Source organism: Petaurus breviceps, unplaced genomic scaffold (assembly GCF_028583685.1).
Source record: "Petaurus breviceps papuanus isolate PSGF00001 unplaced genomic scaffold, PetGlider_PUasm1.0 126, whole genome shotgun sequence".
Classification (NCBI taxonomy): domain Eukaryota; kingdom Metazoa; phylum Chordata; class Mammalia; order Diprotodontia; family Petauridae; genus Petaurus; species Petaurus breviceps.
In genome coordinates this window covers 65,794,610-65,822,043 of record NW_027185655.1, presented here as the reverse complement: position 1 = coordinate 65,822,043, position 27,434 = coordinate 65,794,610, and the positions used below count along the sequence as shown (strand labels likewise).

The following is a 27,434-nucleotide window of genomic DNA, read 5'->3' as shown; positions in this document are numbered from 1 at the left end:
TATCAAGCCTCAAACCACTGAAAAATTCAGTATAAAATATTTTTCATACTAGGGTAATGAAGCTGATTTAATTACTACTGGACCAAAAGTATGAAGTAAATCTATCCTTCATTTAAAATAGAAATATCCAAAATCTGACTGAATCTTTTGGAGTGGGATCTAATATTCATCCATTTCTGGCAACATTCAGTTCTAAAAACACTCAGCCATTGAGATAAAATGAGTGAACCTTCAAGGGAAACATTTGATGTTGGAGAATCAGCTGATTCAGTCAGGTCAATAGTCTTAGATCAAGTGATGAAAAGAATTGTTTTTGTTAGACTTCTAGAAGTAGATTAGTTCTTCCAAGCTTCATGACTAGATGCTGAATACTTAGAGGGCTTGGTATGATCTCTGAAGAGAATGAATTCTCAAATGTTGAACATCACATGGACAGCTCCCTCCCAGACCACAATTCACTCTCCGGCATTTGCTCTTATCCAGGACTCAGTTCATGACACTTGACCTTTAAAAATCTTTATTTGTCTACTACTCTGTGTAATGAATTACGATAAAAAAATAAAAATGCAAAACATTAGAAAATATCTGTCCCTTAATCTGCCAGATTTAAAGCAGGTAACATCATTGAATCAATGAACTAGATAACAAGTTTCAATTCTACCACATCTGTGTCATTTTGGGCATTTTGAGCCTTGGTTTCTATATAAAATAAGAAATGTTGAACTAGATGACCTTTAAAAAGTCTCCAAACTTTTTTATGACCCTCATTCAATGGTCTTGTGGGATTTTGTCAATAGATTATGAATATTGTTAGAGAAAATACTTAAGAGAACAGAGGAGATGGGGAAGAAGGGAAGGGTGAACCCAGAAGGAAAGGGCTGACTTACATCCTTTGCTGGTACTGGAACAAAAGTTATTCCTGATTACTGTGTATCTTTAATCATTTTGAAATAGCACTAATTTAAAATGCAAAACTTTAAAACTTGCTCTAAATTTGTTTTGACACAGCACACTGCTTTAAACTCACAGTGGTTCTTAACCTTTTTTGCCTTACGTACAGTCTACTGATACCTATGAATCACTTCTTAGAAAAATGTTTTTAAATTCATAAAATAAAATGCATAGGATTACAAAGAAAACCAATTATATTGAAAGTTATCAATAATAAGTTCATGAACCTCAGGTTAAAAACACCTGCTTAACATAATTAGTATATTTTAAGACTGAACCTTGAAAAAAGCATTGAATATAATTAAATTTCAATAAATGACATCCCATTTTAAAGTACCTAAAATGATTTTTTTATTATTTAAAAGATCATATACAAGTTAGGTGATTTGAATGGAAAGGAATATTGCATTTTAACATTTGATGAAAGAAGTCAAAGAAACCCAGGATCATCCCTGTGAACTAATAGAGTGAAAGGAATAGAACCAGGACAACAATTTGTGTGTTTGTAGTACCAACATTGTAAAGAAGAGAGTTAAGTACAGGGCTTGTGATTTCACTGATACAAGGAGCATGGGTGAAGAAACTCATATATCAGTATGAGTCAGTGTTTTCTCTACAACTTGTCATAGAAAACAGCCAAGAACACTAAGAGACTAAATGATTTGCCCAGAATCATACAGACATTATGTGTCACATTCTTTTAGGAAAAGACAACATTTATAGAAATTTTCAGCTGCAAATCAGATTGAAAGGTCCCACTCTCCTAAAGCAGATGATACCACCTTTTCCTAACATCAGTTCCACTGATGGGTCCTCATCAGTTTCTGATGTTGAAGAATTTGACAGCCAAGGACTTTGGTGGCAAAAACTTGCTTTTCGGGGTCTTCATTAGTTGTGACTGCATCTTCACAGTGGTTGCTCCCCAGGATGAATGCTTTAAGGACTGCCTGGGCTTGAATTAGGACCAGTGGTCTGGAGGACAATGATCCTCCCAATGTTCTTGGGTTCAGACTCTTGGTTTATCTCAATCCAGATCTGAGGGGATGTGGTGATTGAGGTGATGGTGGGTGGTAGTTTGACTTGCCTAGCATAGGCAACCTCTTGTCTCTCGTTGTTGCTTCAGCCAAGCTGATTTACCTGCCCCATAAGTGCAGATTATTGAAAGTTTGTGGAAGGGGCAGCTAGGTGGCGAAATGAATAGAGCACCGACCCTTGAGTCAGGAGGACCTGGGTTCAGATCCGGCCTCAGACACTTAACACAAAAAATAGCCATGTGACCTTGGGAAAGTCACTTAACCCCAACTGCTCTCCAAAAAGCAAAAAAAGGAAAGAAAGTTGGTGGGAATGGCTACTCCCATGCCTGGAACCTTCCTCTCCATTACCTCTGCCTACTGGCTTGCCTGGCTTCCTTTCAGTCCTAACTAAAATCTTACCTTCTACAGGAAGGCTTTCTCAATTCCTCTTAATTCTACAGTCCTCATTCTGTTGATTATTGTTCATTTATCCCAAATATAGTTTTTTTTAATAGTTATTGGCCTGTTGTCTCCTCCATTAGACTGGTCTACTTGAAGACAGGAACTGTCCTTTTTGCCCTTTTTTTTTGTATCTCCAGCACTACAGTGCCTGGCACATGATGGGTACTTAAATGTTTATTGACTAATTGGGCACTACCCCACATGAATTACTTCTCTAGGGAGTGATCACTAATGCCCCCACACAAACACTCCATTTACAGTTAAGAAAACTGAAGCTCAGAAAAATGGAATCACTTGTCTAAGGTCATACAAATGGATCATGCTCAAACCAAACTCAATCCAAGGCCCCTGACCCTAAGGCCAGTATTCTTTCTGCTACATGATATTGCTTCTCCTAATAGGGTTAAATAGACTTTTCACAGTAGAGCCAACCAGAACTATGAGAAATAGATAAAAGAAATTCACTGATAAATTCTCTAGTTTGACAGATGAGTCAGGCCTGCATTTTGTGTTTGCTTGAAAAGTGAAAAACTTTAGATGAATCCAAACTTTAGTGTATTTTTTATTGTGATAAAAGGATGTAACTTTTTTAAAAATCTGAAAGGTGACTTACTGTGAAAATTCCAGGCAGTATAATTATGTTTCCAAATGATAATATAAGTAGGGAGAGAAGCCAAAGTCATTTGTGGTCAGGGAAAAGAGAAAGCCCCTCTCCATTCTGTAATGTGTAGAATCAGCATTAGAACCTGATACAATAGCGGACTCATTTCAAAGAAACTAGTGAAATTGGACAGGCATCCTCTAATGAAGGCAGTGATGACTAAATGGAAATTCAGTTCATAAGTCATGTTTTGACTTTAGCATTTCAAGTAATGCTTTGAGTAAGTAACTGTTGGCATTATATCTAATTGTCATACTCATCAGATGTTTAACAGTTGAGTTTAGGGACTCAATAACCTAAGTAATGGTATACAGCAACTTGGCAGTTGGCCATCTTCAAATCCAAATATTGTGTACAGTAATGCATTAGTACCAGAAAGAATTCTTAATCATAAAAAGCTGGGGATAATGAAGAAGAGACGATTTAGATATATAGGTTCCAGGCTATTCTTTCACAAAAGAATAGTCAGATATATATATAGTCAGAATATTCAGATAGTCTCATCCAACAGAAGAGACCATTCCTTTGACTAAAGTCTATAGGCTAACCTTTCCCCCAAATATCAGCTTTTCTCCTACTTCTTGATGTTGTTATTGAGTATTTTTTCAGTCATATCTGACTCTGTGTGCCCATTTGGGGTTTTCTTGGCAAATATCCTGGAGTGTTTGCCATTTCCTTCTCTAGTTCATTTTCAAGACAAGGAAACTGAGGCAAATTGGGTTAAGTGACTTGCTCAGGCTCACACAGCTAATAAGTGTCTGAGGATGGATTTCGACTCAAGAAGATGAGTCTTCCTGATTCCAAGTCCAGTGCTCTTTTCAAATTGACAGCTACCTGCACCTTCTCCTGATTACCTGCTCAAAATCTGAAGACACTTTATTGAAAACCTGGAATACAGTAGGACATGCATACCACTATCCCTACAACTCCTATGTCTTTTATTGCAAAGGTACACAAAAAAATATCAAAGTAAAATTTGGCAGTTGTCAGACAAAAATATCTGGAAAGTGGTTTAAGTGTAGTCCATATCCAAGCTCCAAAGAGGCTTGGGCCATATCCAGCTATCATGGAATCTAGCCATAATGAAAATACATGGAAACAAAATAGTGAGACAGTTTTAATGTTTTTAACTGAAGAATTGCTTTTTCTATTTTTTTTCTTTGTAAATGCACTAATTATTAAAGGAAAATCTAGTTGTTGTTTTCACTTCCCATCATGGCATTGATAAACCTCTTGTTAAACCACGTTAAACCTCTTCTCCCCTAGTTGAACACTGACAAATCTTATCCTGCTAAAGGTGATACCCCATCCAGTCTGCACCAATGGTCCTCTTCTCTTCTCTTCCAGCTCACTTTCCCCAAAATGGCCCTGGCTGAGAGTAAGTTAAATCAAGTCAACAAGCATTTATTAAGTGCTTACCATGTGCCAGGCACTGTGCTAAGAGCAAAACAAGTCCCTAAAGCATTGATACCTATCTAGACTAGGCAATGGGAATGTGAAGATTTTCCCTGCCCCTTAATAAGCCTAAGGGAATTTGAAGACCTTCCCTGATTCGAAGATCTTCCCTGCCCCCTAATAGGCTGAATGTAATCACATGGAAACTGTGGGGGAAGAGTTTGCTGAAGGATAGAGCAGAGCCCACAGGAAGCTGGAAGTCAGAGCAGTTAGAGATGGAGGGAGGAGGGTGGAAGGAAGAGGGGATGCACCCAGGAAGACAGCTAGGCTTGTGAGTTTTGGTTTGTGGGAAGGCTAAAGGATGGTGTGGCTCTCTGTGGTGTAATGGCCTATTAACGTCTTTGCTACTATGATGGATTTGGCTTTCTGGTTTGGAGATTTTGTTTTTTGGTGTCTGAATAAATATTTTGCTTCTGTCTTCTATATGGAGAGTCTGTTATATTTTTCAATTAAGCACTAAGCTGTCATATTTACAGTTGCCATCAACACTGTGAATATTGCATTGGTGCTACACCCAGCTGAAAAACTTAACAAAGCACTAAACATTTGGGCTTATTAGAAGGAGGCCTGCTTCGGTTCAGCACCCCTGTTAGCTCAGGTTGGGACAAAATGAGACACTCAAAGGTCATTGAACAGTTAACAAAAGTTGTTGTGAAAACTTGTGACTAAGTTGTTTTACTTAGTCCTAGCATACAAGGATGTGCAACAAGGATAAATTAGCACTTAGCTCCTATAGACTGAGCAGGTCAGGGTGTAGTGATTTGTGTGGTCTTCAGTTCTGTATACTATCCATGTGGGCAAGACTCCTGGTTAACCAAGCTGCCAGGAAGCTACCAGAACTAAGGAGGCACAGCTTGGGCACTGACCCACTCTCAGGCCAATCATAGCCTTGCTTTGTTGCCTTTCAGGGAAAATCTAGCCTAAACCATGTGTTGGGAGATTGGAGGGAAGAAATTCAGGTAAGATATTGGTCCTATCACAGAGCTTATTGAGTCTAGAGTTTGCTGAAATGTTATAAACCCACCAGAGTTTGCAATATTTTTATTTTGAAACTTACTGAAGATTATTTTCATTTTACAATGCAATTATTATTTAAATATGTTTACATATTTTAAAATGTTATAAGTAAATAATTATTTAAATATGGGAATTTTCATAGAAGAAGTCCATTTTCAAGCAAAGAAAGTTAGGACCAGAGAGGCAGATGATGGGTGGCATAGTGAATAGTGTGGGACTTGAGAGTCAAGAGAACCTCAGTTAAAATCTAACCTTAAGACATTTACTAGATGTATGACCCGGGATAAGTCATTTCACTTCTCTCTTAGCCTCTATTTCTTCACCTGTGTATGAGGATGAAAAAGGACCTGCCTCACAGGTCTGCTAAGTCAAATTACATGATAAATGGGAAGCACTTTGTGAGCCATAGATTACCAGACAGATATTGTTTTTGCTGTTTTTTTGCTTATCCACAACCATACAGGCAGTAAGTTGTATTTGAAATCAAAATATTTTTTAACCTTTTTGGAGGGGGGAAGGCAAGGCAGTTAAGGTTAAGTGACTTGCCCAATGTCACACAGCTAGTGAGTGTTAAGTGTCTGAAGTGGGATTTGAACTCAGATCCTCCTGACTCCAGGGCCAGTACTCTATTCACTATGCCACCTAGCTGCCCTGAAATCAATTCTTCTGATGTTCTTTCAAATGAACCATGCTATTCAGATTCCCACCGCTGTGCCTGTGTGTGAGTCTTGTCCATATACTCTTAGGACAGTGCACTTACCCAGAAAATCTGGAAAACAATTTGGAACTATTCCCCAAAATCTACTAAACCAGGCCTACACTTTGGTCAAGCAATACCCCTACTATGTCTATATACCAAAGAAGTGTTGAAAAGGAAAGGACCCATATACAATAGCAGCTCTTTTTGTGGCAGCAAAAGATTGGAGACAAAGGGTTTGCTCATCAAACAGGGAATAGCTAAACAAGTCAGTGTACATGAACGTGATGGAATACTATTGTACTAAAAGAAATGATGAAAGGGATGAAGAAACAGGAAAATTTATATGAACTGAATGGAGAGTGAAGTGAGCAGAATCAGAACAGATTATAAAATGACAATATTTTAAAGACAAATACCTAAGGAAGTCTTAGGACCTCTGACCAATCCACAATTCAAGAGGGCTCATGATAAAACATGCTACATACTTATGGATAAAAAAGATGCATCAGAATGTCAATGCAGGAATTTGTTTTGCTTGACTATACAAGTTTGTGACAAGGTTTTGTTTTTCTTGCTTTCTTAATAGTGAGTACAGGGAGAGAGGGAGGGAGATGGAGAAAGGGAAGTAAGATTTACATTGAGTGAAAAAATGTTAATTAAAAAAAACACATTTACTTTTATTAAAAAATTAAGCAGTACTGGGGTGGCTAGGTGGCACAGTGAATAGAGCACCGTTCCTGGTGTCAGGAGGACCCGAGTTCAAATGTGACCTCACACATTTAACACTTACTAGCCATGTGACCTTGGGCAAGTCATTTAACCCCAATTGCTCTACCTTCCCCTCTCCAAGAAAAAAAAGGCAAATAAATAAATAAAGTAGTACTTTTGAACCTTTACTTTTGTTTCTACAGGTTCAATTTATTTTGAAACAAAACATCCTAATACTACATTCCCATTGCCTTCCTTTGGAAAGTCAATAAGCAACCTGTAAGTCTAGAGAGTTGCCTAATAAATAGATTCATAATTCAATTAAGATTCTGAAAATTAAATGCCTATTCCTGGTGACACATAAAGTATAATTATATGTTATAATTTTTGTGCAGGAAAGAAAAGATAGAAAGAAAATGGCAAATTTGAGGTGTCTCTTTCCCTGACAAATTTGAGGATGGAAGGGGTAAATAGAGTTCCCCACCTCAAATAAGGAAGATTCATCTTCCTGAGTTCAAATCTGGCCTAAGACACTTACTAACTGCATGATCTTGGACAAATCACTTACTGTTTGCCTCAGTTTCCTCATTTGTAAAATGGCAAACCACTCTTTGCCAAGAAAACCCCAAATGGTGTCACAAAGAGTCAGACATGACTGAAACAACTGAACAACAACAAAATAGTATATAGTGGAAAAATAAAATTCTGATGATGTTACATTTTATTGAAGTAGTTTTTAAAAAACAACAGACATCAGCATTGATTACTTAATGATGCTGCCAAAACATTTGTGGTACTTAATAATTAATATACCCTCGACTTAATTATCTTACTTCTATGTATTTTCCTAGCTAGTACCTCAATGGAGTAAAGCATGGCTAAGAATATGAAAGATTTATTTTCAAATTAGTGGGTAAAGCACATATTGCAAAATATACCAGACCACTTTGTTAGCAATTACATAGAAATGAAATGGACCCAATCCCTGAAAGCACAGGAAACTATGGACTTAAAGACTGACAAAATTCATTTTCAACATATGGTCTCTGACCTCAGAAGCTTTTATACAAAACAGAGTTTGAAAGTTGACAGCAATTATTTCTTTGGTCTATTCAGAATTTTAATTGATTAAAATTAATTAAATTGATTTTTTTCCACAATCTTTTCTGTGTAATTTCTTTCTTTTTTTGTCTTTTTTTAAGGGGGGGAAGGCAGGCCAATTGGGGTTAAGTGACTTGCCCAATTGCTCACACTGCTACTAAAGTGTTAAGTGTCTGGGGCTGGATTTGAACTCAGGTCCTCCTGACTCCAGGGCTGGTGCTCTATTTACTGAGCCACCTAGCTGCCCCTCTTTATATTTTCAAAAGTATTTTTTTGGTTGTTTTAATATGCCCCAATAGGGATGGGGGCAGAGAGAATACCATTGTGCATTGTCTTGCTTTTAAAAACTAAGGGGGCTGCTAAGTGGTGCAGTGAGTAGAGCACCGGCCCTGGAGTCAGGAGGACCTGGCTTCGGATCTGGCCTCAGACACTTGACACAAAAATAAACAAGCCATGTGACCTTGGGCAAGCCACTTAACCCCAATTGCCCTACCCTCCCCCCTCCAAAAAAAAGCAAAATATAAAAAAAAATTAAAAAAACCTCAGGTGAATTTTTTAAAAATAGAAATCACAAAGCTGAAAGGGACCTTAAATATCTTAGAGTCTAGTCCTGTCATTTAGTCACTGAGTCACTAAATGATTTGCTCACGCTCACAACATAGGTAATAAGCAGCCAAGACATTATGCAAACCAATTTCTCTTAATTTCCAGTCTAGCAATTGTTTTCAATACTGGGGAACCCCCAAAAGTTTTAATGCCAAAAAATGCTGTGGTCCCAGCACAATAGCAGTCACACTATGAGTATCTGTTGACTAAATAAATATGTTATGACAAAAAAGCTACTTTGAATTTCAGTCATTCATTTCTCACCTAACTGCACTACTTTGAAGCTTCTTTGATTTTTCCACCATGACTCAGGAAGTTCATTACTGAGAAAACCTCATGGTCTTACATGGTCTTACATGGTCCTATCAGCCTTGGAATTCCATCTCCTGGTCACCCCTTGATGCCTCTGATGGGAGAGTGGGCCCATAAATTCTAAAACCTCCATTGAAGGAGGGAGCTCAGCTCAAAACATCTCCTAACTTCTCCTCTACCTGCACTTCTCTACCAAGCCCCTTCCCCAGCAGTTCCTCCTTCCTTCCCCCCTCCCCAAACCTTTTCTGGTCCTCCCCACTTAGGCTATAAGCTCCTTGAAAGCAATGACTATCTTCCTTTTTTCATCTATGTATCCCCAGGGCTTAGCACAGTGTCTGACGTTTGCTGTTGCTGTCCATGTTCTTGGCAAAGATACTGGAGTGGTTTGCCATTTCCTTCTCCAGTTTAAAAATCCCCATTTTAGAGATGAGAAATGGAAGCAAATAGGGGTTGAGTGACTTGCCCAAAGTAAGTGTCTGAGGCCAGATTTGAACTCAAAAGTTTCCTGACTCTAGGCCCGCAGCATCATCTAGTTGCACCAGTTCTGCCTGGCACTAAATATATTTATTGACTGACAGTAATCTGTATTGTGTTCATAACAGCAGCTACACACACCAGAAAAAATATTAATACATATATGTGCAAAACATTTGTTAAGGTTTTTGAAGGTTTTTGACGTATCTATGGATATCATGGAGCCCCACAGATCTGAAATTCCTCTACAACATACCCAAGAAGGGTCCCCTAGCCCATTCTACTTTTGCAGATAAAATGGGGGTTTGACAGATGCTCAGATTACCTAAGATGGTGTCACTTATGTGGAAAATGCTGAGATCTCCTTCTGAGAAACAGGTTCCCATCATTTTCTATATGGGTGATGCCAACTGAATCTATCTGGGAATACACCAAACCATCATTCTACATAGATAGTTCATCGCTAGACAGTTCTTTACATCAAACCACAACTTTCCTCTTTTCAGCTTCCACCCAATACTCCTAATTCTGAAAACCCCCACTCCCACCTCTTCCCTCCCCAATACACTCTGCCAAGGCTAAGGAGAATACTTCTTATCTGTCTTTCACATGACAGCTTTATTTGAAGATAGCTATTATGTTCTCACTAAATCTTCTGATCTGTCGGATAAACCCCTATGGTTCCTTCAAGAAGTTCTCATATGGCATGATCTCCTGAGGATCTTGAAGACCCCTTGCAATAACCAGTTGTGACCACGTGGGACACTACACCATGCTGATTCTGCCATTTAAGATATTTTACTTAGCTGATGAAGCAGCTTTCATAAAATATGAATTTTCTTTTCATTATTATTCTAATTAATAACATAATTGAACACGGAAAGAAAATCCTTGAACATTAAAAAATGAACCAGCCAATAAATAAACAGATAAATAAGAAACAAGTGGATACTGTTTAATTTTTGTCTTTTTATTCCTAGTACCTACTATAGTTCCTTGTACACTTAACAGTTTAAATGCTTGTTATCATCTACACACCGGGATATCCTCATTAGCCCCCTCCCATCAAAACTCATACTCTGATTCTGAGATCTTGAGTTCTGATAGGGGAAATTTTGCCTTACCTTACCTGGAACCAGGCTACCTACCACACCACTTCCTGGCATTTCCATAACATGCCATAGGGCAGGTATCCAGCACTAGGTACCAAGAGGGATGAGGGATATGTGTCTGCCCCAATTAAAATATGAAATCCTTGAAGGCAGTCACTGCCCGACTTTCTTACATCTGTACCCCCAGATCTTAGCACAATGCCTGGCACATATAAAGCACTTAAGTTTAATTTTCATTTTTTCATTCATTGATTCATCCATTCATTCAGTTGAATTGAAATAGACCTACTAGAGATGGGTTTAAAGCCTTCACTTCCTCCCTCCTTTTTATCCTCTATATCCATTCTTCCATCAAGTTCTGTCAATCAAGGTAACAAGGCAAGGCAACAGTTATTTACTAAATGCTTCCTGTGATGAAAGGTATTAGACTTAACACTGGAGATACAAATACAAGCAAACAGATAGTACCTGTCCACAAGGAGCTTACATTCTAATGGGGGGACACACACACACAAAATTGTGGAGTGTGAGGTGGCATGGCACAGTGTCATAATCTGAAGAGTTAAAGGCAAATCCAGGAGGTGAATGAAAGATGGATGTCTTTGATAGGGTACAGGCTCTGGGAAGCCCCTTGAACTCTGATTGAATCTTCCCTATCAAAATATCTATGCCCAAAACTTTTACCCTTAAACTAGCCTAACCCTCCATAGTCCTCATCTCCAGGTAGCTAGCCTTCAGCTATTTCCCACCCTTAATCCTATTCCTGGAGTCTGACCTCAGTTCCTCAAAGATCCTGCTTAGACTCCTCTTCAAGACCCTCTCCAAACCCCTCCTCTAGACCACCCCTAGATTCCTCCCACAGCCTTCTGTATATAAGACCCCATCTTGTCTTCATGTCTGTGAGAGCACCATAGAATGACTCTGTGTCCAATACAAGCAAACTTTTAATAAACTTTACTTTTTTTACCATAATTTACTTTTTCCTTTTTTAACCATATTTTTACCATAAAAATGAAGAGGTTACCCATAAAGAGGGTTAGGGTTGCTCTGGAGACCCCAAAATACCAACATGCTGGGTCCTGCTGAATGAATTCTACTCAAGTCTTCTCAGCCAAAGAAAAGTAAAGTTTATTTGGGTTTTTTTGCTTTTGGGGGGGGAGGGTAATTAAGGTTGTGACTTGCCCAAGGTCACATGGCTAGTTTTTTTTGTGTGTGTGAGTTAAGTGCCTGAGGCCGAATTTGAACTCAGGTCCTCTGGACTCCAGGGCTGGGACTCTATTCACTGTGCCACCTAGCTGCTGGAAAAGTAAGGTTTATTAAAAGTTCACTTGTATTGGACACAGAGTAAGCCTATGCTAGGTCATTCTACGGTGCCCTCACAGACATGGAGACAAGATGGAGTCTTATATACAGAAGGCTGTGGAAGGAATCTAGGGGTGGTCTAGAGGAAGAGTTTGGGGAAGGACTTCATGAGGAGTTTATGAGGTCAATGAGTGATTAAGGGTGGGAAGTTGCTGGAGGCTACCTGGAGACTACAAGGCAATGGTGGGCTAAGGGTGGATTGATATTTTTTTTTTGCTTTTTTTTGGAGGGCAATTGGGGTTAAGTAACTTGCCCAAGGTTACAAGGCTAGTGTTTTTATGTGGGTGTTAAGTGTCTAAGGCCAGGGCAACTTGGGTCCTCCTGACTCAGGCTCGGTGCTTTACTCACTGCACCACTTAGCCACCCCTGGATTGATATTTTGCTAGGCTCAAGGGTGGAAAGTCTAGTAACCAAGGTTTGGGCCCAGCCACAATGTAAGGCTTATGGCCTTATGCAAATACCTCATCAAATAGCATGATTTAATCAGAGTTCAAGTTCACGGGGGGGGGGTTCTCAGAGCCTGCACCTTAAGGGCTCAAGGAGAGCTCAAGGGGGCTCCCAGAGCCCATACCTCATGAATAGTACAGGGATGTTCTTAAATAAGAAGACCCAGATTCTGAGAAAAGTCCCAGAGTGAAAAGGTCACTACAGTAAAAAGGTGGTAAAGTCTGTTTGTCCCTCATATTTATCTTTTCCTTTGCATTTCATTGCCATTGTATTTAATGCACCCCATCGTTGCCCTATTTCTAGACTATTTTAATAAAATACTCATTTCTCTACTTGCATCCAACATCTCCCAGTCACCCTGCTTAGGACTGTTGTCACACTAATCGAGCTAAAATATCTTTCATCATCATCACTTACCTGCTCAAAAATTTATAGTAACTTACTTCTGTCTGTGTTTGATCCCATCCAAAGCCCTCAGCCTGACACTGAAGGCCTTCTACGACTTTGCTCCACTCATCTCCATTCTTCCACAAATCTGCTCCTATTTATGGATTGCTATCTGGTCCAGCCTCTCACTGACCTCAATACACACCTGCTCCTTTACCTTTCTGCTTGTTGTCCCCCTTTCTTTTTCCCTTTCCAAATCCAATCAGTCTTTTAAGTGCAGTTTAAGATTTACTTCCTATCTACTTAACCTCCTCCGAAACACTTTCTCTGATAAACATTCAACTTTCACATTCCTAAACACTCATGGCAACTACTATCTATACACACACTTTGGCACTTTAGAATATTTAATTTCTATCTTGTCTATATACATATTTTTAGTCCTTAATTATATTCAGTTTAATACTTCATTCCCTTCCCAGAATTTCTTTTAAATTTCCAGACTATTTTCAGTGGTATCCTACTCTTTGTGACCCTATTTGGAGTTTTCTTTGGCAAAGATACTGGAGTATTCGCCGTTTCCTTCTCCAGCTCATTTTATAGATGAAAGGCTCAGGAAAATAGGGTTAAATGACTTGCCCAGGCTCACAGAACTAGTAAGTGTCTGAAACTGGATTTAAACTCAGGAAAATGAGTCTCCCTGAGTCCAGGCCTGGCCCTCTATTTACTGCCCCACATAACTGCTTGCTATCCAATAACTGTTAATTTTTCAGGCTTGTCAATTCTTTCTGATCCCGTTTGGGGTTTTCTTTGCAGAGATACTACAGTGGTTTGCCATTTCTCCAAATTCATTTTACAGGTGAGGAAACTGAGTCAAATGGGGGGTCAGTGACTTGCCCAGGGTAACACAGTACATATCTGAGGCTAAATTTGAACTCAGTTCTTCCTGACTCCATACCAGGTACTATATACAGTGCACCTCCTAGCTGCCTGCTACCCTATAATGACTTTGCATTTAATCTTTATACATTTTGTATTTACTTTTCTGTATATGTGTTGTTTCCCCACACTTCCCCTAGAAGAATATAAGCTTCCTGAAGGCAAGACTCTTTCCTTTTTGTCTTTATATTCCCAAGTTCTAGCATAGCACATAGCAGGCATTTAATATTTTCAAATTTAATTCATATCGATTGGATAGAATTGTAAACTCCTTGAGAGCAAGAACCATGTCTTATACTCAATTCTGTGTTGCTACAATGCTGAACAAGATATAAGCAATATAGTGGATGCTTAATAAATACTTTTTGGGTTGAAGTGAGAGTAAAATGGAGAAAATAAATACCCTTTACTACTATCCTACTCTACATTCATAATAGATCCAAGCATATACCTCTCTCACTGAGACTTAGTAATTAAGCAATGAAATACTGCAAAAATTAATTTAGGTAATGACAGGGTACCAGCCCATGCCAAGACCTTTTCCCTTACCCCAAAAGAATTTGGGTCCCATTTGTTTGAGGGGGAAATGATGGGGTATAGGCTCTGGGAGTCCCCTTGAACTCTCCTGGAATCTTCCTACATGATCTGGCCTTCACCTGAGGCCATAAGCCTTTTATTATCTCTATGCCAGAATCTCCATTACCCTTAACCTTGCCTAGCGTTCTATTGTCTGTTATTTCCAGGAAGCCTTCAGATATTTCCCACCCTCACATTCCATCTAGCACAAATTCAATCTGAGCACCTTCAGGGAAAAACCAAAATGTTGAGGTTTAGGGGCGCTCAGGAGCCCAAAATATTGACATGCTGAGTCCTGCCCAAATGAATTTGCCACAGGTCTTCTTTCAGCCAAATTAAAACAAAATTTATTAAAGATTCTTCATATCGGATAGACTCTTCAGGAATCTGAGCATTTGTAGCAGGCCAGATTGAATCTCAGTCATATTGAATCTAAGCCCCTTCATGGAGGCAAGATGGATCTTATATACAGAAAGACTGGGAGGGATCTAGGGGTGGTCGAGTAGTCTGGGGTGACTAGAGGAGGGGTTTAGAGATGGTCTTGATGGTAGTGGCCAGTAGCTAGGGTGACTAGAGGCTGGACTGCAGGAACCAAGAAAATGGAATTAAGGGTATGAAATAGCAGAAGGCTACCTGGAGATAACAGACAGTGGAGGGCTAGGCTAAATTAAGTTTGGGCATAGAGACACATTAGTCACATTATCTAAAGGGAGGTCCATTAGGTTAATTGTGGGTAAATGAATAAAACTCATACATGGTACTAATGAGCACTACTCTGAACACTCCCTAATTCAGTTAGATCTAAGGAACCAATTATCCATGATCTGTGCACTTAGTCTGACAAACACTTTGGTGGATATTTTTTCCTCCTTACATAGAATCTTCTTCCTTTGTTTAAATTTGTCTTTTCATTTGTAATTAACAAATACACAGTTTACTTCTTTTTAAAAGATGAACTGATTTGTCACAGACCATAAAAATTTCTTTGGTAGTATGTTTCATAGGTGAGTATATTTACAGGTTTGTTGAATTGGATTGGACCTGGTAACAGACCTTCTGGTCTCCTCATAAACAAGACAATTGCTAACCATACAAATGGCCACAGGGAGTGGATAAAGGCCTTTGAGGAGCCCTTCTCACCATGGCTAGAAATAAGCTTATAAAACACAGGTCTGATCATGTCACACACAAAACTGTGTGGGGTACAGAGACCCTACCCCAGTTTGACTACTCGGAGACATCTCAAGGTGAAAGCAGGAAGTTTTATTGAATCTCAGAAGCGGGCAGTCCCATCACTGGGAAGTCCAGAGAGAGGAGGCCGCCTTACAGAAGCCAAAGCAGAAAACCAAGCGAAAACCACAACCCTCCCCTTCCTCATGTAATCTTTTAAATTGATTGGTTGTTCTGTTAGCATTCCCTTATTTGGCAGGTGGGGTGACAAGGGGATTTCCAGAGTTTTGTTTTCCCCAAGATCACCTGACTTCTGAGGCCTAAAGGCTTCTAGTACTTTAGCAAATAGTCTACATAAGAAATCACATTTCGTTCTATACATAACCCATACTTAATAAACTCCAGTGGTTCCCTGTTAGACTCCAGGAGCAAAATCAAAATCTTCTGTTAGGCATTTAAAGCCCTTCATACCTTGGTCCCACCTTCTCCTCACTTTTATGGTCTTCTTACATCTTGTTGCACCGCCCCCCCATACCCCCTACCAAGCACTTTACTATCCAGTAACAATGGCCTCTTTGCTGTTCCAAGAACAAGATACTCCATTTCTACCCCATGTAGGTATTTTCTCTGGCTGCCTGGAATGCTCTCCCTCCCCACCTCCACCTCTTGGCTTTCATGAACTCCTTCAGAATCCAACTTCAATCCTGCCTTCTATAGGAAGCCTGTCCAAACCCTTCATTCTAGCTCTTGTCCTCTGATAATCATTTCCTATATTTATAATTTGTTTGTTTGCTTCCCCCTCCCCTTATAGTATGAATTCCTTGAGGGAAAAGATTGTGCCTTTTTTCTTTCTTCTGTTTCTCTAGGACTTAAACACAGTGCCTAGTACATAATAAGTGCTTTTTGACTGATTAACTGAAAGATACATCTTTAGTGGCCACTGGGCATTATTCTTACTTGTTTTTTTTTCTTTCTTTAAACAAATCATATTGATTCCTTTTGTTTTTACATTATTGTTTTGTCATTCTGCACTCCAGAATCATACCCTTCCTTTTAGCAAAGAAAAAGAACTAAGCAAAAATAGTTCATCCAGTGACTTCATCCGCCAACATACAACACTCTACACTCCTAACCTCCTTTTAATGAGGGGATGAGGGGATGTTTCATTATCTGTTCTCTTGAACTACTATGGGTTCAGAGTTCAGCTTGCTTTTCATGGTCTTTTCATTTACATTTTACTCACTGTGAATATTATTCTCTCAGTTGTGCTTATTTTATTCCTGATAATCTCATGTTTCTCTAAATTACTTTTATTCATCATTTCTTATCCATCCTCTTCTTGTTCATCTTGAGAAGCAATATGGCTTAATGTATAGAAAGACTTGCTTAAAGCCTTGCAAAACTTGGGTTCAAGTCTCACCACTAACCAGTACTGGCTTTATGACCCCAGACAAAAGAATCAGTGTCCTAAGTAAACCTCTGAGACTATAAATTGCAAAGAATATGCAAACCTGCACTGAATCTTCTCACTCATTTATTAATGAGATCACAGATCCAATCTCTATCCCACCATTTCTTAATGCACAATACTCCACACTTTGTCCAGTTGTTCACCAACCAAATAACAGTAGTCTTCTAGTTTTAAAGCTGAAAGGGACTTTAGAGGCCACTGAGTCTAATCTCTCTTATTTTACAGATGAAGAAACTGAGGCACAGAGAGAATAAGGGACTTTCCCAGGGTCACACAGTTAAAAAGACAGAGTCAGAAGTTAAACCCAAGACTTTTTGACTCTAAGTTCAGTGCCCTACCTAAAATGACCAAAAAAAGAAATGCTTCTATGGATGTTTTTGCACATATTGGAGGTTTGTTTTGGTCCTTGACCTGTCTGAAGCATATATCTAGTAGTGGGATTGCTGGGTCAATGGTTATGAACAATTTTCTTATGTAATTTCAAATAATCCAAAATGTTGAATCTATTCAAGTCTCTACCAACATTAGCATTATCTTACTTATTTTAATTTTATACTAAGTTAAAAGCTTTACCCTTATCTAATAACAAGGGGGTTATACTAAGGTGGCTATGAAATTGTGCATACTTATCTCCAGAAATAATATGTACCAGCAATGTTCTGTCAATATTTCTCTTCTGAATATTTGATTTGTTGGGGTTTTTTTTTCTCTTCAAGAACCAGAATCTCCAAAACACCAGACCGGGGGAAATAAGCCAATATTTTGGACTGTGTTCTACCAGATAACAAGTATCTTTACCCAAGCCCAGAGATGATAAGAATGTGCTAAATGGCAGAGAGCTTACCAGAAGTCATGCTGTCTATTGACAAAGGGCAAAGTTGAAATAACAGGACTGAGTCTTGTAAATGAAATAGCTGTGGTGCATTCTACCTACCTAACCTGGAAAAGCTACCTGGGGAAAGTCAGGAAACTCGAAAGAGAGGATCATGAAGATAGAAATTCTGTTAATCTAACAAAAATTCATCTTAGTGCAAAATTTTTCTTCCATCTTTTCACTGTACTTAGTAGTATCTTATCTTAGTGATAATGTACATAATAGGAGGGAACCTTAATTAGCTTGAAGTATCAGTCCTGATTGTCTAATACCCTGAAATTAAGTTAATTGAATGTAAAGTATGTTGAGGGCTTAATTTTCCTACTTGAATTCAACAGCAATAAATACTTCAAATCCTGTCTCTCAGTTCCACGACATAGAATATTTACCTGGTGTTTGTTCATGCTTCCCTTTTCACTGGGTCTTTTGGCCCCGACTTGTTATTTCACTGGTATAGAAAAATCCTCATGAGGAATCTCCCTTCACCAATGCCAATCTGCAATGCTTCTGAAACTTACAAACAGTTGTCTGAGACATTGAAAGGTTAAATGACTTACCCAGGGCCACGAAGGAAGTATGTGTCAGTGTCACTATCTATTACAACACTGCCTTAATTATGTCTAAACTGGTCAACTAAGTGTCCATTTAATGCAATTAAGTGTGTGTGTGTGTATGTGTATGTGTGTTTGCTTTCAGACATAGACTCACCAGGACAATTCCGGGTTTCATCTTCAAATTTTAACTACCCAGTTCTTCCAGACTCAGTTCTATTAGAGTGTACCCTATGCCTGCCAAAAGTTAGCCAGCAACGGAAAGGGAAGTCCTGCCCTCTCCCAAAAGAGTGTTCAGATGAAAAGGAAGGAAGGAAGGCAAAAACTAATGCTGAGAAGTGAGTCAGCCTGTACAGAAGTAAACATTATCTAGCTGAAAAGGGAAAGATAAAGTAGGGATAATGGGAAGGAATCCTAAAACAAGTTGCCAGATACCTGTGGGTCTGAATCAGACAGACTGAGATCAAGTATCACTGAATGTTGTTTGTTGGGGAAGAAATCTAGAGAAGGGGCCTGGATCTTGGCAAAATGGTGACATAGATCTCTGCTCTCTTTCTTCTCTCCATGCCCATCTGTCTACCCTTTCTCCTTGACTCTTACTTCCTCCTCCCAATGTATCCATTATAATATAATCCAACAAACACTTATTAATCAATCAACAAGCACTTCTCAGCCATCTACAATATGCAAGGAAGTGTTATGCATTAGGGGCACTTAAAACAAAAGAAGAATAGCCCCTGCTCTCAATGAGCTTATATTAAATAAGCATTATGGGTCAGGCACCATCCCACATGCTAGAGATATAAAGACAAAGAAAGTCCATGTTCTTAGAAATATTACTTCCCACTGGGCCTTGCTCTCAGTCAACCCTCTACTATTGGTCTTTCACTCAACTTCCCACTTGGTCTGCTTTCCCTTGGTCTCACACCCCCACCAAGTACTTGGCCCACCTATGGCCCTGCTCCCTTCAGTCCTTTCCTGTACTGACTAAGCTAGAATATGATCACCATGGCAGTAAAATTCTATCCCCTCCATGCATTCTACTTCATTGACAAGGCAGTACATCATTTGATGGCAAAAGTCACTTATTTTTCAATGTCCTGGAAACTGGTTACATAAAAATAATGAACCTTTGCTCAGAAACTAACTTAAGACCTCTATGGCAAGGCCCTATTGTGTGATAAAACTGGGTACATGAATGTTAGCTATTAATATTATTATTACTAATCATTAGATGGAATGGATGAAGTCCTGGACTCCACTAAATCAGGAAGGGTCAAGTTCAAATCCTGCCTCAGAAGGAGAATAGCAGAATCATATATCTAGAGCTAGAGTAGACATTTACTGGCTGTGTGATCTGGAGCAAGCCACTTAGTCTCTCCCCCTCCTCAGTCTTCCCTTCTGTAAAATGGGGAGAATAGTAACTGCTTCACAGGAATGTTGTGAAGTTCAAATGAAATGCTGTACCAAAGCACTTGGCAATTGTTAAAACAATCACAAAAATCAGCTGTTACTTTATCACCATTATTGTTGATGGTGAGTTATCTCAAGATTCCAAATTTCTGTTCAGATCCCAGTGACAGGGAGGTAAGAGGAGAATCTTCTGTTCCATATGGACAGCAGCACTAGAAAATTCACATCCATACGAGTTTGGGGATTCTAAAAGATCTTCGAGCAGAGCGCCTTGTTTCTGGGATTGTCTATAATTTACCCTGTCTATATGCTGTTTATCTTCCCTCTTTCCTTGAAAGAAAAAACTGTTGTTGCTTTTCTTTGTGTCCCAGCATTTTGTACGGCACCTGGCACAGAGTAGGTGCTTAATAAATAGTTGTTAACTTGGCTATGGATATCTAAATCAGAGGGACAAAAATTTTTATTTTCCCTAGTTTATCTATTCGGATAGGGTCTTTATATCAATGTTTCACATTCTTCTATTAGAAGAGCATAAAAATATCCAATATTGAATCACTTTTTTTCCATCCCCCATCATCCAGAAAAAGTAAATCTATATTTACTATAATCTGAATAATGCTTAATTAAGTCCAACTAAAAAAATCTGTAACTTTTGTTAGCTTTCCATTTTATGCAAATTTTCATATCACAGAATTTCAAAGTTAGATGAACCTCAGTAATCCCATAGTCCAAATGACATCTGTGAAAAAAACATCTATTTACCCATAAAACAACATCTGTACAAATACTCAGGCAGTCTTTGCTTGAGGGTGAGCGACCTCCATCCCTGCTTCCCCCCCACACACACTTTTTTGGAATTTTTATTTTGGGATCTCTCTGTTGAGGTGATGGTGGATTCTTTCAATGCCTATTTTGCCCTCTGTTTCCAGGACAGAAGGGCAGTTTTCCTTGATAATAGCTTGAAAGACACACTATTTTTTTAAGCTTGTGTTGAGTCTCAATAAGCATGTACCACTAAGTCATCCTAAAGTGATCCTAAACAGTGATCACAAAATGTACCTAGTGCACCATCATTAGTTTTAGGCCCTGTATAAACACCAGTAGTAGACCAAATGAAAATTTACCCATCTGAGATCATCTGGAAAGGCTAAAGTGCAGGGAGGGCTGTAAGTTAAGGAAGGAACACACGGGTGTAATGTATTGTATTTAAGGCCAAATGACAGAGCCTTAAGGAAGCAGAGGCTATCCAGAGCATAATAAATCTTGCAAAACCAGCAAAGTGACATTTTTCAAGGACAAGACAGGTAATACAAATGAGCATTGGCTTATCTGAGACTAAACAGAATAAAGGTAGGAGGAAGATGGCTTCTTTTAGTAGAATACATAGAGAGGAGCTCAGAAGCATTTATTTTGAGATACCTTCTGAAGGGTCTGATTTTCTAATTCTCTCTAGCATTATTTCTATTAGTAAAATATACTCAAGTCTGGCATTAAATGCTTTGGGGCTTGCTTTTTCTTTGATAGTCCTTTTGAAATTTCAGTATTGCAATTTCACCATGTTGAGCCTTATTTCCATGTCCCCTTAGTGTCTAAAAACTAAGCTGACCTCAAAATCAAACTGCTTGAAACAAAAGAAGAGAATTAACATGCTTCACAGTGCCCTAAAAAAATTCAGCTAAGATGCTGGTGCCAAGCTAATTCTGTGCTTAGAGTTAAACTCATTTCATTTAGCTTCATTTTCCTTTTCAAACCCTTCCCCTTCCCCCAATTGGCTAAAATAGAGCTTTGTACAACAGAAAAAAGGGGTCAAATGTAAATAAGAATTGCCTCTAACATATCAGTTAAAACCAGCAAATTGTTAACTTATTAAAAAAAAAGGTTTGGGGTGGTTTGTTTGGTTTTAAATTGGGTATTATGCTAAAGGACACACTAGATTAATCTACACCTGCTCTGCTATTAAACAAACAGAATTCCTAATGGAAAGTAATCAAGTACAAATAACATTTGAGGAGTTATCAATCACTGAAAAAAAAAAAGCAAAACTTCACAGTGTATCTCATTTGTTTTTGACTGGTAGGTATTTTAACTTATAAGGATAAACCTGTGGAGAGGATTGAGCTGAATCCCTTATAACTCTAAACTGATGGTCCAATGATCTATCAGAAGGTGGTATATATCAAGGGTATATAAAGGAGTTCTGTAGCAGCAGTGTCCTGGAAATCGGTGACGGCCAGGATACTTAGACTATAATTTAGAGTTACCTGGCACTCTTTTTATTAACCATGTGTTTCTATTACCTTTCTCCGTCTGGAGATCATAGGGTGAAAATTTAGAGTTGAGAGGATCATTTAACCATACCCCTTATGGAACTGGGGCCCAAAGAGGTAAAGATTGGACTTTGCTCAGTGTCACACAATTATTAAGTGGCAGGGTCAGCAATTGAACTCCGTCTTCTGACTCAAATCAGTCCTTGATCTTTCCACTGAACTATCATCTCCTCCTCTCCTTGCTAATGGAGACTGATCAGCAAAATAGCTGCTGAGTAGATTCAATTTCTCCATTAAAATTACCCTGATCCATCTCAATCAACAGGCCTGTCTCCTAGTCTTCTTACTACACCCCACTTCTCTCTCCCCCCCAAAAAAACAAACCTTAAAAAAACACTTTTTGTTGAATTTGGCAAGTTTCACAAACCTCGTCTCATTCTGGGGTTTCGCCTTCCTGGCACTGGTCTCAAGGTTTCCATGCCATGCTTTTGTATTCTTCCTTGGCTCTATGCCCCTACTTCCATCTAAGACTCCCTTCACCTATTTCACAGTTTTGTGAAGGCCTTGTGTATAATATGCATGATTACTCTTTTAATCACAATATTCGATTAACCCTAACACCCCCATTTTTCCACCAGTCAACAGAGGGAAAGAATTCGCTCTGTTTGTGCTTCAGAGACAAGGCTAACATGACTGGACAGCCATGTTGGCCTCAGTAATGCTGACTTCCTTTAAAAGATCAATTTCACTTGTAACACCGCCAGTTTAAGATGGCTTCCTGATTACTGACATTGATTGTCCATGAAAGGTTTTTGTGCTCCCTGTATGGCTCTCTCTTAATGCAATCAACTCAGCTTTTCCCTGTTTGCTTGTAGCACTATCCTTTCTCTTGTTGAAAATCCTTCTAAAGGTAACAAAGCACTATCCCTTTTTTGCTGACTTTGAAAGATTTTTAAAAGTCTTTTGAAAGAAAGAGAAGCCAAGTGACAAAGTGTTTTTATGGTATTGTGGCACTTAAAAGGGGGAAAACCACACTTGTTGGATCCTAATTCCAGCTGTTATAAATCTAGGCCCATTCAATCAGTGGCCTCATTGGGTTGCCTTGATCCAAATTCACACCCCATCTTATTCTCACAACTAACTGGGTGGCACCAGGCAAGTCACTTAACATCCCAGCCTATTTCATCATCTGTAAAATGAAACTAATATTGGCATCTAGCTTACAAAGTAGTTGAGATGACCAGATGAACTAACATAAAATACTTTGCAAATCATTAAGCATTATATAAATGGTAGTTATTATTATTATTATTGTTATTATTCCTGCGTTATCTCTACCCACTCTGATACTGCTGCCTCTGCTCCATGGCTATACCTATGTTTCATCCCTTTACTCTTATATTAACTATTGTCCAGCATGTCCCCACTCCTTTAAGCTCCTTTGAGGTCTGGGGTGGAAGGTGGGTGGGATGCAACCTTCATTGGTCCTAACTTCACTGCTAATGCTTTACAATTGGGAAAGGAAAATTCTGTGTCACAGACAGAAGGATGAAAGACCAGGACACACAGTGAAGACACCTTAAAATATCCAGAAAAGGAAGAAAATATGATGAATGGTCATGTTGGCCTCAGTTGTTAATTTAATTTCTCTTACTCCAATACCTCAGTGTAATAGGATCAATGGCCATTTGTCCTAAGGTCTATAGAAGTATAGTAGCTGGGTGGCACAGAAGATAGATTGCTGGTCCTACAGTCAGGAAGACTCAAATTCCTGGGTTCAAACCCAACCTTAGACACTAGCTGTGTGACCCTGGGCAAGTCACTTAACCCTGTTTGCCTCCGTTTCTTCATCTAGAAAATTAGTTGGAGAAGGAAATGGCAAACCCCTGCAGTATTTTTTCCAAGAAAACCCCAAATGGGGTCACAAAGAGTTGGACACAACTGAAAATGCCAGAAAAACTACAGAAGTAGCTAAACAATGTTCAATAAATTGCCTAAAGATAAACAAAAAATAACAATAATGACACTATCATTTTAAGCTTTTCAAAGTGCTTTATATATCTTCTCTCATTTGATCCTCACAGTGACCCTGTGAGGTTGGTACTATTATCATCTCCTTTTTACAAATGAGGAAACTGAAGCTAAGAGAGGGGGATTAAGTGGCTTGTCTAGGGTCTGAAGCAAGATTCAGACTCAGGTCTTCATGACTTCCAGCTCTGTACACGATGCCACCTAACTGCCTAACATTTATCCTCATCCATTGGTATTTCAGGATTGCAACCCCAGTAAGAGGATTTAGAAGTCTCCACCACCTGCTTTCAGTTACTTGGAAAGAAGCCATTCCAAACAATTTGGGAGCAGCATTGAGCATCTTTCCACTGCTACTTGGGACCTTCTTGAGTGAAGTCAGTAGAAAGCTTAGATAAAAAAGAGCTTTCCCAGTGTCCCCCAATATTCCTGACTTCCATTTCACTGGTAATCATCAACAGGTCAGCTCACCTTGAAATAATAATAAAGTAAACTACATGCTGCTTTGTGCTGATTGACAGCTCTATCAACCAATGACTCTGGTGTGTTCCATAACTATTTCTGGGGCCCCATTAATACAAAATTCCTGCATACTGCCCAGATCCTCAATCCTGTGATGGATTTGTGTGGTACTTTTAGTGGTACAAGTTAAATGAGGACACTCTGTTGTGTTTATTCTGATGAACCTACATAGCCCCAGTTCCAGCAGTATTCACCATTCCTATACGCTATACTCAATTAACAAATATTTTTGGTTTACTTTTCAGAGACCTTTTTTTTTCGACTCTGATGACTAACAAGAGTGGATCCTGCCAAAATCTGCAAGATGTGTGTCCCACTGTAGCAAAGGAAAAGCCTCCAACAAGTCTGCAGTGTTTAAGGGACGGTTTGTTTCTTAGATGTGGTGTAGTGCTAATGGTGTTGGACTAGGAACCAGAAAACCTGGATTCAAGTCTCATCTCTTGGACACAAAACCTGGCTATTGTAAACTCCGGAAATTCTGGACGGATTAAGCCAAATACCTATTCCTATGCAATTCCCTCCTTTTCCCGCCCCACCCCACACCCAACACACACACTTTCTCCTGGATACTACCTCCCCTTCAGGTTCAATAGCTATTTTGTCCTTCTCTTTTGTACCTGTCCGTCCTGGCAATGAATCTGGCGCTCAAACTGTGATAGGGCTACATCCCCAGCAGTCACCCAAGTAAGACATGGGGCACACAGCCCCTTCTCCCACCATCTGAAATTTCCAAAGTTTGGGGAAATTGACCCTCGCTTCCCTCTGGCTCCTACTGCAAACCTTGGGATCCATGGCGCTCCTGTTGAACTGGGGCCAGAAATGCCCTCCTCCCCACCCCCACAACACCTTCAAACATACAAGTTGACTTCCCATAAACTATAAGTTTGATGGAGTTTCCATCAGGATCCTCCTCTACATTAGCTGAGCTATGAAACTCCTTTCCCGCCAGGTAAAGGGGGAAACTGGATCCCAGTTCTCTTTCTGATCTGGGGGATCTGCTGGATCTCGCCTGCTGGCCGCTACCTAGTCACCAGCAGCGAGCCGTTCCTCCAGGTGTATCTTCCCACCCTCCGCTCCACACACCCCTGAGCCCTCTGTGCCTTGCTCCATCCAGCGGGGACCGCTTTATTATCTGACTGCTCTCGCCTCTTGTGAGCGAGGCCGAGAGTCTTTAGGAAGGAGAGGGGCGTTGGCGCCTCCAGACCACCCCAACCCTGCCTCTCCACCCCGTACCCGTGTTTCCCACCGTCGCAGGGAAGGACCTAGAGGGAAGCAACGAGTGGGCGGCGGCCAAGCTGGCCTCGGCCAAGAAGGAGAATCTGCTTTCTCTCCCCCGGCCCCATGCTCGCCCAATTCCCAATGCCAGCGATTCCACTAACGCCGCTGTTCTCCGGGGACAATGAGCCCCGGAAGCCCCCACTCACCCATCGCTCGGAATCTTTCTGCCCTTCCTTCCTTGGGCTCTGAAGCATGTGAATGTCAGGCTGCAGTGGCAGACTGAAGTTTTTGGAGCGGCCAGCTGCTCTCCCCTCCCCAGGAACACAAGCTCTCGGGTTTGCTACTGACCCTCACACCCCTCTCCCCTCCCAGTGGAGATTTCCCTCTGGCGTCAGTGAACTAAAGGCGGGCATATAAAACCCCTCCTCTTTTTCACCTGCCTTGCCTCACTAAAGGAGCCCCCCCTCCCGCCCCTTAATTCCTCTCCTCCCCTGTGCACTCCCCCCTTCGACCCCTCCCCCAACTTCTCTCCTGTGCCAGTTCTTCTAAGTCCAGACCCGCTACACTCATATCTGCTTATCCTCACACACATTCCTTCATACACCAGAAAATCACTGTGACCAAGTACCAAAGTTTCCACACAGTTGTGGATGAGATGTCAGGAAAAGATAAAAGGAATCAGTCAGTATGAGTACTCTGGTTTCAGAGCTGTGACATTTGGGAATATTGTACCCATTTGGGAACATTGATGCTTCAGTTTGAAACCTTGCCCCCTCCCCATCCTTTCTCCCCACCCCCATTTATTTTCCCCCCGAAGAATTTTAGAATTGAAAGGGATTTCTGAGAATATGCAGTCCAACCCATAACGACAAAAGAATTCCCACTGTGGCATAAAGAACTGACTCGAATCAGAGGACCTGGTTTCCAGTCTCTGCTATCCAGTTGACCCTAAACAAATCATTGGACCTCAATCTTCTCCTCTGTAAAATGAGGGGACTGGACTCCATTCCATCTGAGAACACTTCCAATTCTAGATCTATAATCCCATACAGGTTAAGTGGTCATCCAGCCTTTCGGTGAATGGGTGACAATGAACTTTCTCTGGAACAATCATTCCACATTTTATGTACCTTACAAATATTTTTATTCATTATAAACTGCAATTAGTAAAAAAAAAAGTCCTGATGATGGCTTGACCTGGAGTGCTCTGAATTTGTGATTGTTAGAGTAACCCAATTTTTGGAGGTCTCTCTAAAGGTTTAGACTTGAAGCAAGGGAAAATGGGTGGGTCTGGCTTCAAGTGAACAGTTCTCTTTCCAACATTCCCTAATCTCTGAGAGAATTACATCTGGTTTCCTTAATAAATCATACCAAGGGCTCATGGGAATAGTCCTCTCAACTGGCATCTTATTATTTTGGATGAAAATTGCCAACAGTCATCCATTCTAAATATGTTGTTGAAGGTGTTGCACTACCTGTACATGGTTATGAAGCTAAAGTTTTGAAAGGAATTAAAAATAATTGAGGGAAAAAAAGACAAGTCCAGTACTTGTAGTATAGAAGAAGAAAGTTCCCAGTGGACATTAGGAATGAAGACATCTGCTTTCCAGATCTGCTTCTCCTACATGTTATTCATG

At 39.8% G+C, this 27,434-nt stretch overlaps 1 protein-coding gene across 1 annotated transcript in view; it reads right to left on the bottom strand.

Moving 5' to 3' along the window:
• Positions 1-26,185, bottom strand: part of GPM6A (glycoprotein M6A) — a 523,488-nt gene extending 497,303 nt beyond the window's left edge. The window contains exon 1 of the mRNA XM_069096708.1: positions 26,004-26,185. Coding sequence (XP_068952809.1) covers positions 26,004-26,007 — 4 coding nt within the window. The 5' untranslated portion in view covers positions 26,008-26,185. The remainder of the gene's footprint in view (positions 1-26,003) is intronic.
• Between the last annotated feature and the right edge of the window lie 1,249 nt (positions 26,186-27,434).